We start from the raw sequence: 11,865 nt of genomic DNA on the forward strand, positions 1-11,865 counted from the left end.
GCCAGGGAGATAGACCAGGGACAGACTGCACTTGCTCCTGGTGTGGAAGGGATTGTCACTCCCGGATTGGCCTTTTCAGCCACACTAGACGCTGTGCCAGAACCACCTTTCAGAGCGCGATACCATAGTCTTTCGAGACTGAAGGTTGCCAATATAATAAATCCAAATTGCAAGGCTGCAATTCTGTCCTCTATAGTCATACTTACAGGCCTCTGGCCACTAGTTTCCAAGGAGGATAAACATGCGGCTGAAATGCACACTTCAAATGGACACTTTTTCTTGAATTCTCAAGGCAGTTGTATAATGAAATCAGGAAGGCACCAAGAAGAGGAGGTGGGAACTGCCAGGGCTCCAAGTTACCAACCTCTGGAGACACCACAGCAGCATAGCACCTTCACATCTGCACAAACCAACTTGCTGCACCGGGCTTTGAGCTGGGCCACCTTCCTTCTCAGTGGTGATTTTTACCAGTGCAGTCAATCCTCTCAAGGATCTGGTTCACTTTTAGTGGTGAACAAAACCACTTTTAGTGGTCAGCAAAAGTGCACTGAGCACATAGTCTGACACCTCATCATCAACCAAAAGCAACAACAACATAGTAACATCTTTACATCACCCCTTCTTTTTTGTTCTATTACAGCATTCCTCAGCATCTGCCTCTCGCCCACTGTACCATTTTGCATAGCCCACCTTTGGGAAGTACAACTGGAAGTAACTGGAATGACTTTATCACCAGTTATTTCCATACTAAGGCCAGACATGATGCAACAAACCACGGTAAGAGGCTCAGGCTTCAATCCTATCCACTTTTTCCTGGTAGTAAGTCCTATTGACTATAATGGAACTTACTTCTGAGTAGATATGCATAGGATTGGGCTCCCAGGGTAGATGGGAGGGCTTTTTTGAGTGCAAGAAAAGCAGAACTGAGCCTCCTACCACTGTTTGTTGCATCATATTACTGGTCTCACTGCCAGGCAGTGGAGGTCTTGGGGGGGGGGGTCGGGTCCTGCCATGAGTACCACTGGGCACCACCTCAAGTACCACTGGTGGTATGAGTACTACTGGTTGAGAAATGCTGCTCTATTGCTTTTACCACCCAGCCCCAAAAAGAATTCCAGTGAACTCTAAAGCTTCCCCCTCCAACTTCCAACTCTGCAATCCAATGCACGTCTACTCAGAAGCCCAACAAGTTCAAGGGGAGTTGTTGACTTTCAGGGTTTGAGAGAGAATGACAACCTTGAAGGATAGTTTCACTAATGAGCAAACAAGTCTGAGGGGACCGTTCTTCTAGGTTGCTTTCCAACAGGCAACAGCAGATACCCATCACTTTGGTCTACTCTAGTGGCGATTCTCCCACAAGTTTGAGGGCTGCTACAGACCAGGGAGTGCAAAGCAGGGGCCTGCAGTGGGTGGGGAGGCAGAACCTCCCCACCGCAGTCCTTTGAAAGTGTTGCAGCTGTGTAGGTGCCCAAGCACCCACAACCCAGCCTAAAAATGAAAATTAACAGCACATGTAACAAGCCTTGCAGGTTTTGAGGTTCACCCTGATCACAAGTTCTTCCCAGTGCTTCTCCAGTTATTCTTCATTAGGTGATAAGACCTAAACCCAATTTTCAAACTCGTTCAAAAAATCTTCAATTTCTAGTCAGCCTGCCATGGGGGGGGGGGGGGAGCGGAATAACCTAAAGGAACTTTTCTGCTAGAGAAGGAGCAATGCTAACTGTACCATCCTCGGCACACTTACCTGGGAATAGCAGCCCAATCCTATGCAAGCCTACACAGGAGTAAATCACATTATATAGTCAATTGGGCTTGCTTCCCAGGTGTGAGTAGGATTGCAGCCTAAGGGCTATCCAACTTTCCAGAGCCAATGCAGTCACATTGCAGTCCCGAGGTAAGGGAACAAACATTCCCTTGTCACAAGGAGACCTCCAGGACTTGGTGCTGGAAAGTTACAGTTAAGAGGACTTAGGACCCAATCCTTTTTTCCAGTGCCAGTGCAGCTGTACCAATAGCGCATGCACTGCATCCTGTGGTGGGGGGCAGGGAACATTTGTTCCCTTACCTCAGGGCTGCATTGTGACTGCACAGGTGCTAGAAGAAAGCCTCACTGAGCACAATAGGACTTACTTCTGAGTAGACATGCATAGGATTGTGCCCGAAGGCTGCAATCCTACTTCCACTTTCCTTGGAATAAGCCCCAATGGCTATAATGAGATTTACTTCTGAGTAGATATGCATAGGATTCTGCTCAAAGACTGCAATCCTATCCACACTTTCCTGGGAGTAAGACCCATTGAACACAATAGGACTTACTTCTGAGAAGACCTGCATAGGATTGTGCCCTTAATGAAGTAATATTTTGTGCCACATTCCTGCCTTTCTGTAACCTGAGGAATTTCAGCTGTGGGAGCATCGCCTCTATGTGTATGATAGTGTATTATACAATCGTTGTGTAACAACACATTGTATTGCAATGAAAAGATCCCAGGCACAAAACTGCATTCCCAAACCCCAAGGATGAAAACCAACCCCATGGTGCAGTCCTGTGCTTGTAGGAAGCAAGGGCACAATCCCTATGCCTGTCTACTCAGAAGTAAGTCCCATTATAGTCAACAGAGCTTACTGCAGCATGAGAGCCCAAGCCTATGCATGTCTACTCATTATAGAGTCTCATTATAGCCAAAGGGGCTTACTCGCAGGAAAGTGTGGCTAGGAGTGTAGCCTTTGAGCACAATCCTATGCATGTCTATGCAGGAGTAAGTCATTATAGCCAAAGGGGCTTACTCCCAGGAAAGTGTGGATAGGATCGCAGCGGATGCGGATGAGACAGAGGATGAGATGCTTCCTTCTTCGCCTTCTGATTGACAGTGTCTACTCAGAGGTAAGTCCCACTGTATTCAATGGGGCTTACTCCCAGGAAAGTGTGGCAAACTCAGAGACAAGGATGAGATGCTTCCTTCCTTCGCCTTCTGATTGACAGTGGGCTGCAATCCTAACCACACTTTCCTGAGAGTAAGCCCCATTGAACAAAATAGGAGTTACTTCTGAGTAGACCTGCTTAGGCTTGTGCTCAGTGCCTACCCAGAGGTAAGTTCCATTGTATGTCCATGGACGTGCTGCATGGGGGCCTCGCCCTGGGGGGGGTGGGGGCTCTTTGGGCAGGAGCTGCTCTGGCACCCTCCTCTTCGTCCCGCCGGCACCCCCAACCCACCTGGAGAGCTGAGCCCAAGGAGCCTCCAGGCGCAGGAGCAGTCTACTCGCCAGTCGGCCAGCTCGGCCGGGGAGGGGAGGCGCGGGGCGGGCAGCTGGGCTGCTTCTCTCACCCTCGTCAGCAGGTTGCATCTGCAGGCACACCCCTTTCGCAGGAGCTGTGAAAGCGAGCTCGCAAGGGCTGGTGAGCGGCAGCTGCGTCGCGGAAGACTCCAGTTGGCATCGTCCGGCTCGCCCCTTCAGCCCCAGCAGCCTCAGCACCCGCTGGGAGCGACCCCCTTTCCCCCGGGACGGGTTGGCTCCGCACGGCTGCTGCCCCCGGGAGGGTTAGCCCTGACATTTCAAGGTGCGAGCTCCCTGGCCAGCAAACGGTTCTTAGAACCAACAGCTGGATTAGGTAGGGGTTCTATAGAGTAGGTGAGAACCTGCTGAATCCCACCACTGGTTGTGAGCCCTTCTGGGACAGGAAATCATTCATTCAGTGAAAACCACATTGTGAATGTCTCTTTTGATGATCAATATATACAAGGATTTGTAATAATAATAACTCAGAATAAGGGAACGTAAAAGCTTTCCCTTTTGTGTGCAAATGTGGAGGATGGCATGTTCCCTGATGTACATCCCACATGGCTGTCTGGTTGGCTGGTCTGAAGAGGAAGACAGTGTGTGGCAAAAGGGCAGGTAGAAAATATAACCAAGGAGCCATGCCTCCCTCAAGGACTACAAAGAGGGACAGGTAGCTGGTCTCAAGTGACCTGACAGTACTCTGCCCTTCAGAGTCATGAAGGTGGACCTGCTTATGGATTCCAACACCTACTGCACAATGTCATGGTCCCCAATAGGCCTACATGGATCCGCACCAGCCCTTTTGCTGGCGCAAATCCAAGTTGAACCAAGGGGGATCTCAAGGTCAAAAACAGGGGCAAGTGATATTTGCAACATAGCTGTCCCTGATATTCACCCCAACCCAACCTCGAAATGTCCCCAGTCAGCCCTGGACCTTGACCTCATCCACCCCCGTTGACTTACTGGTGCCATTGGGGGCTGCACGCTCCATTGGTGCACACCCAGGACTGGCAGCTCTTTGTACTGGTGAACATAGCACATGTGCTGTCATTGTGGCTGCAGTGCCAGAGGCCTAGGACTTCTGAGAGTTCCATCGGTGGAAGGCCTGGATAGGATGAGCCATACTGGACTTAAACTTGAGGTACATAATGGCGCCATTGGGGGAATTTTGAGCCAGTTGCTGACTCTCAGCCAAATCTACTTTATAGGGTTGTTGTGAGGATAAATGAGGAAGGGAACCATGTTTGCCTCACTGGTATTGGATGGATATTGGCTCAATTTCTGCCACTGTAGACTCTTTTTCCAAGGGGGAGAAATACTTGGAAAAACTGGCGCACAGAAGTTAGGTTGTTTCCAAGAACTTCAAATATTTTTCCTTTGTAATTAACCCCTTTGGGAGTGAACAGCAGTTGGCACTGTCCAGGATGCCGGCATCTTCATTAATGTCAGGAAAATTGCACAGGTCTTCAACTTTTAGTTCACAGACTGAGGGAGGATTATATCAAGGGAAGGCTGAAGGGCTGTGTCCTCTTCATGTCTAGATGAACAACAAGATACTGGGAGGGCGGAGGAAGGAGTTCTCTCACTCCACTTCTCCATTTGCCTAGTTACAAGAAGAATTTTATTTTCTTTTGAGTTCCAAGTTCTCTCATTTGCACAAGAGCATCATCCTCGACTACCCCACCGACAACCTACAACCACTGTCCATCTCCTTCTGCTCACCTGGACTTTGTGCATCTCTTTTCGCCATCCCTTCTGAGCCTTCTTCAAGGATCAGAAGGATTGGAGGATGCAGGATAGTCATGCAATGAAGTCTTGATCGCTGAGATGAAACGTACTAACCCCAGATCCCCTTTGAGTGTGAATCGCCACAAGCGTGAGTCTATCTACCATTTATTTCTGTGACATTATGGACTCTTGAATCTGTTCCTTTTATATCTTTGGTTGTGCCTCTTTTTGCAGGTACTGGTTGTTTTAAGGTCTCAATTCATACACATGTATAATTTGGGCAATGAGTCACAGCTGTTATTGTTTTAGTGATCATTCATTCCATTTAAACGCATTTATTGCATTTGTAACCCTCCAAGTGACTTTTAATATAACAAAAAAAACAAACAAACAAACAACCTAAACCACTTTAGATCCCTTCAGGGAGAAAGGCAGAATAAAAATACTGTAAATGAATAAAGCCAATATAGTGATTGAAATCAGTAAAATAATTAAAATGATGGACTGTGAACAGCCAAACTCCATGGCAACTGACTGGATGCAAGATCAATTTCTCATGGCAACATTGACCAAGGCATGCAGCATATAGTGACAAGTGCAAAATACATATTCATCATTCAAATGTGACATTCCGCTTTGTTGCTTCTCTCTTACTTATGCTAAAGCTGTTAGTTTTGACATTGCCAGATAATCCCACAATCCACCTGTTGATAGCAGGAATTTCCAGACTTTGGCATGGGACATTCAGATATTTGAAAATATGTATGCAGTTAATATGAATGCAAAATATGTCTGCCTGTATGCAAAATATTTTCTCCTTCCAATGCCACTCTTCAGGGGTTCCCAAACTATGGTTCGGGACCCACTGGTGGCTCAAGACCCAATTTTGGGTGGGTCGCAGAGTAGACTGTCCAGTGAAAACACAAGTGATGGAAAGATCAGATAACTAAAAAGCTCTGAGGCGATTCAAAAATCAGATCGCTGCTAAGTGCCCTGCAAAGTCCTCAGCTCCTGCAGTTTGAAAACCTATGTAAATATAGGGAGATAAGTGTTTGAGCATCTTTTTTTCTGCTTATTATTCTGTTGATTATTAATACTTGTCAATAAAAATATTATTTCTTTCTAGATGTTTTTTAAGTCACATAAACTAGGTGGATCCCAATGGACTGTCATTTGAAAAAGCTTGGGAACCATTGTTCTATGTTAATAAAAATGAAAGAGGCTTTTAACGTAATATCATAACCTAACTTATTTTTGCTTTTTATTCTAATATCTCTATGCCACAGTATAACTCCAGCATATATGACAACCATCTCCCTGGAGAGTTTTTTCACATCCAACATACCATGGATAGCAGTTATTAATTGTATTTCTAATTACTGAATAGTGTACCATCCCATACTACCACAGAGAGCTTTTGTTGCAAATTCACCTTTAGGGAAAATCTATGTTTTTTTATACATTTTTCCAAATGTTTAGAGAAGTATTAGGGCCAATCTCTTATGCTCAATTAACCATAAAAGCTTTGACCAGTTCATACCTAGAGGAACATTTTAATAATGAGCTGTGTATTTTTTCAAGACTGTGCTTTTCTCTAGCTGTCAGTACTTCTAATTTTGCAACTATAATAATAATAATAATAATAATAACTATCCTGTTTTAACTAGGCTTTCATTAACTGTCATGAGTCTGTGCTTTAAATTGTGAAGTATAAATTGAATTCCAGGGACACTATGTGTGGGGGCTTAAGAGTAAATGAGATACTTATGAGCTTATTTTAAAGGAACAGAGGTGGCTGAACTCTGCACTGCATGGAGCTCGGCTTGGAGAGGCTTGACTGCATAGCTGTGCCTTTGAGGAAACATTGGGTGGAAATCTTTGTGGAATTTATGAAATTGCCTGTTCATCAGACCAGTGGTACATGTGATATCGTTTCATCCAGTGCTTTCTTGGTAAAAAAAAAAAAAAAAAAAAAAAAAAAAAAAAAAAAGGTGCAGGAACTCACAACTTGTTAATCTTTTATTTATTTATTTATTTATTTTTAAACCATTTTTTATTGGAGAAATAAGTAATAAGATACAACTAGACAACACGTGATTAACACATACAGAGTTACTTTTAGGGTGTTAGGGTGTTGGCGCCCCCAGGCGAACTTTAAAAATGCACCTTTCAGTTTAACAATTTAACTTTAACACCAAAGACCATTCTAGATTATAGCAAGTGTCCTAAAACACAATCTTGTAACCACAATAAAAGAAAGCAAATCCTAGTCACACTCACCACTATTCATATATGATATGTCACTCTGTATTTTTACACCCCCACCACCACCACCACTACATGGTTTTATAAGAAGTATTCACTTCTTATAGTTACTTATGACATATAGTTACTTATAGTGTACTTATAAAAAGTAAAAATTATTTACTTTTTAATAACCCGTAATTTAATACTAATAATATCAGCTAGAAAACACCACTTATAAATTCTGTTTACATATTTTTTATGTGCTTCCCCCTAAAGATTCTCGATGTTTCCCCCTAGTTATTTGATTTTTCTCTGTAAACCGCTTTGTGAACTTTTTGTTGAAAAGTGGTATATAAATACTGTTAATAATAATAATAATAATAAAGATGAACATGGTTTTTGCAAGGTACTTCTTTATTCTTTTCAAATGAATTATGTATTCATTTCATTTCCCTCTCTTTAAATCCCCATTCCCCAACTACTTAAGAGCTAGAAAATGAGGGGAGATCTTCAAGAGAGAAGAACAAAAAGAGATGGACCACCTTGGGAGCGCACACCAAGGATTATATCAAGGCTTGTTGCATGTATTTGCAAATATGTAACAACCAAAAAATTTAATTAAAACTTTTAAAACATTTAATAAATATTGGTTAAAACAATTGATGAAGGCAAAATATTAAAAATGATTACATAGAATCACTCTACAGATTTGTTTGAACCCAAATCAAATGGCACACAGGGGAGAGGGGCACAAAAGATGGGTTAATAAATTGATTAATAAACAAGTTATGGATCAAAAATCATGTGGTCACACACCCTCTATTGGCTCAAGACATTGAAAGATGATCTGTGCAAAAAAAAGAAAAAGAAAAATGTGATCAGATAACAATGAATGCATAATATAAGCACACAAGGGGGAAAAAGAAACACAAAAGAATTTTGTCGAAATAATTTAACAACCCTGACAGGTAAGCAAACACAGTATTACTATCCACATATTGCAGCTGTGGCTGAATGGGAACAGCTTGCTCAGGGCCACCTAGTGAGGCCATGGTAAAAGTGAGTTTCAAACTGGGAAAACCCTGGATTGTAGCTCCTACATCAGGTCTTCCTAAATGTCCTCTGACTGCTTGCTTGCCCATTAGCCTGAAAGCAGCAACATGAAACTCAGAAACACACATATATAAGGCTGCACACAATTGTCATGATTTTTGCAACCACAGTGACATCAAAGACAGCTTACAGCGGGGTCTCCAAGCAGCCCTCGCTCCCCATGACTGTAACAGCCCAATCCTAAGCATGTCTACTCAGAAGTAAGTCCCACTAGAGTCAAAGGGGCTTACTCCCAGGAAAGCGTAGATAGCATTGGGCTGTAAGGCTGCAATCCGAACCACGCTTTCCTGAGAGTAAGCCCCACTGAACAAAATAGGACTTACTTCTGAGTAGACCTGCTTAGGCTTGTGCCATAAGCCCCCATGCCCGTGCGTTGCATCCCCAGAAAAGAGGCACTCTGGCACCCCAAAGCCCCTCTCCACTCCAGTCACATGCATCCTGCAAAGGGGGAGCCAGGCTTGCCACCCACCTGAGGTGGGGGGGCACATCTTCCCCTCTTCCCACCACAAACCAGAGCTCCCATTCCATCCCCTCCAGGCTGAGGGGCTTCTGCCCAGTCTCCATTACCCGGGAGCAAGTCCCCCAGCTGAGCCCTTCCGCCTCAGCAGCCCAAGGCTGCAGCCTCTGGCTGCCCCCTCCAGACTTCCTTGTAGAGGTCCCCACACCGTTCCGTGGAAGCCGCTGGTGCACGGGCCCCTTTTCTGACTCCTACCTGGCGCAGAGAGATGCTCTGCTGCTGCCTCCTCGCTCCAGTGCGCTTTCGCCCCAGCCTGCAGCTGCGCAACTATCCCTGCAATTGGCTGCAGGAGCAGAAACCCAAACATGCGCCAGGAGCCCGCAGGAGCTAAATAGTGGAGGAGGAGGGGAAGTGCGGCGCTGCAGGGAACTGCAAAAAAAGGTGCCGGAATGCCGTTCCGGTGCGTTCTATTAGGAAAAAACCCCTGGTTTCATCCATTTCCCCCCTTCCTCCAAGATGCGGCTCTGAGGTAAGGGAACAAACATTTCCTTACTTTGAGGAGGCCTCTGTGAGTGACCCCCAACTGCAGGATGCAGCACACGCTCCACTGGCACCGCTATGCTAGTGCTGGAAAGCACCAACATAAGGGGTTAGGATTGCGCCCCCAGTCACCTCCCTGCCTGAGGAAGCTCTGAGGGATTAAAGCAGTCCCACACACAGGAAAACTGACTCTAGCTAAGGACCAGAAGAAAATAGCACCTATTTCAACAAGAGCAGAAACCATAAGAAAGAAAAAGCATCGGATAAACAAACAGACCAGCCCAAGTAGGACAGAGAAACTCACAAGCCCCTCAGCTTGGGACAGCCCTAGAGAGTAAGAGAGAGGCTAAAGAGGACCCACTCAAGAGCTTATATTATAAGGAAGGGGGCTCAGCCCAGGAAATCCCTCTAGTGATCCTGGGCTGGTGGCAGTGGGGTAGCTACCTGGGGGTATGCTTTGTCCCGCCTGGGGGACCCTGACACCCCCCTCCCCCAGAAGGCAGATAAAACTCTTCACAATGTTCTGGCTACTGCATCACAATGTCCTGGTAAGCCTCAACAGCCCTGCTATTTGAGGTCTTTTCATTATGTCTCCATCTGGAGTCTTTTTGAGGTCTTTTTGCAGAGCAAGGGTACGTTGGAACTAGGGAACTTCTGCATGCAAAGTCTGTGAGGGCTCAACCCTAATATGGTCATGGGTCAACTCCTTTGCTGTAGCCTGCCATTGTGGGGAAAGTGCTGAAAAGCACTTTTGCTCCACTGGGAGAGTAGGAAGGTCTAAGACCTGCTTGGATGGTAAGCTCATGCTGGCTGAGCTAGGCCAGCATAAGGGTCTGAAGGGGGTGTGGGGAGGGTGGGAGGAAGGTGTTTTGGGGAGAGCGGGTGTTGGGTAAGGAGCGGTGGGGCCAGGATCTGGCACTTAGATCAAATCCTATCTCCTTTCCTGGGAAGCCCAGAGTAGCTTTGGGTTGCTCTGATCTGTACCATGTCCTGGGGTGGCAGAGATCCAAGTTGCCCCATGGGGGTTGCTGTTGCTTTAGCAAAGAAAAGGGGAAGTGATTCCTGTTTCCCATGCTGCACTGCTTTGGGCCCCAAACCCACCTTAGATGTAGGGCAGGCCAGTATTAGGCTGCCTGATGGGCAGGATTTGAAGGATTAACAAGGTCCTGTTTGTTTCTCCCACTAGGACCAACCATCAAGATGAATGGGTCTACTGTGACAGAGTTTGTCTTCCTGGACTTCTCTGGCTCCCGCACTGCCCAGCTCTTCCTTTTAACCCTGGTCACGACCTGCTACACAACTGTCCTTGTGGGAAATTTGCTAATCATAGCGACTGTGCGGTCTGAGCCCAAGCTCTTTCAGTCCCCCATGTATTTCTTCCTGGCCAATCTGTCCCTCCTTGACATCTCTTTGGGCTCTGTAGCAGCCCCCAAACTAGCAACCGACCTAGTGAACAATGGTGGAACCATTTCTTTTGTAGGTTGCATGGCTCAAATAATGACCTTCCACTTCTTTGGTGGTGCAGAAATGTTCCTCCTCTCGGTCATGGCCTTTGATCGTTATGTGGCCATCTGCCACCCCCTGAGGTATGCAACCATCATGAACCGACAATGTTGCTTTCGTCTTATCATATTTTGCTGGACAGGAGGCTTCATCCATGGCATTTTTCAGGCAGTGGTGTTGGCCCAACTACCATATTGTGGTCCGAATGTGCTTGATAATTTTTTCTGCGACATCCCACAGGTAATGAAGCTGTCATGTTCGGAAACTTATATTGTTGAAATACTCATGTTGATCAGTGACAGCTTGGTCACTTTACCCAGTTTTCTGTCGTTGCTACTTTCTTATGTCATCATCCTGGCCACCCTTTGTGGCCGTTTTGGGAAGGGCGGTACTAAGGCTCTGTCCACCTGTGGCTCTCACCTGATGGTGGTTGGCCTCTACTATGGGCCCATTGGTTTTGTGTATTTTAAGCCTGCCTCTGGAAACCAGGTGGACAAGATGGCCGCTGTATTCTACATGGTGGTCACACCTTCACTCAATCCTCTCATCTATACTCTGAGGAACAAGGAGGTGAAGGGAGCCATGGGGAAGTTGAAAAACAAAGGTAAGCATCTCTTGCTGCCTCAACAGGAGTAGAAGTTTAGAGCTTCCTTTCCCTGCCAAATATGTTCTTGTGTATATGAGCCCTAAAAGTAACTGCTAGAGGGCTTTCAACAACCTGCTTTCTCAGAGCATCTTCAATCTCCATATATGTAGCATTATTCCTGGGAGTGCCCAGGTTGCAGACTTTGCTTTTGAATGTGATAGCATCAGAATAGATGGTGTTTGTGAATGCAACACTACAGCTTCTCTTGTGATCCATCACTAAGAGAAGTTACTGATACTAGCAATGTATTTGTTAATTGTAGCATGCGAACTAATGTGCAGATGGATTTTGTGTCTCATGCGTAGCGCATGTTGCCACTGGAGAAGTGATGACTCCTGCCCTATGTGTCCTC

General features: G+C 45.7%; 1 protein-coding gene across 1 annotated transcript; it reads left to right on the forward strand.

The window, feature by feature from the left end:
* The first annotated feature begins 3,123 nt into the window (after positions 1–3,123).
* Positions 3,124–11,503, forward strand: LOC136653948 (olfactory receptor 4Q3-like). Its single transcript, XM_066630813.1, has 2 exons — positions 3,124–3,397; positions 10,551–11,503. Exons 1-2 carry the CDS (start codon positions 3,124–3,126, stop codon positions 11,501–11,503), a joined length of 1,227 nt encoding a protein of 408 aa, XP_066486910.1.
* The last annotated feature ends 362 nt before the right edge of the window (positions 11,504–11,865 follow it).

The sequence above is a fragment of the Tiliqua scincoides genome, chromosome 5, assembly GCF_035046505.1.
Source record: "Tiliqua scincoides isolate rTilSci1 chromosome 5, rTilSci1.hap2, whole genome shotgun sequence".
Taxonomy (NCBI): domain Eukaryota; kingdom Metazoa; phylum Chordata; class Lepidosauria; order Squamata; family Scincidae; genus Tiliqua; species Tiliqua scincoides.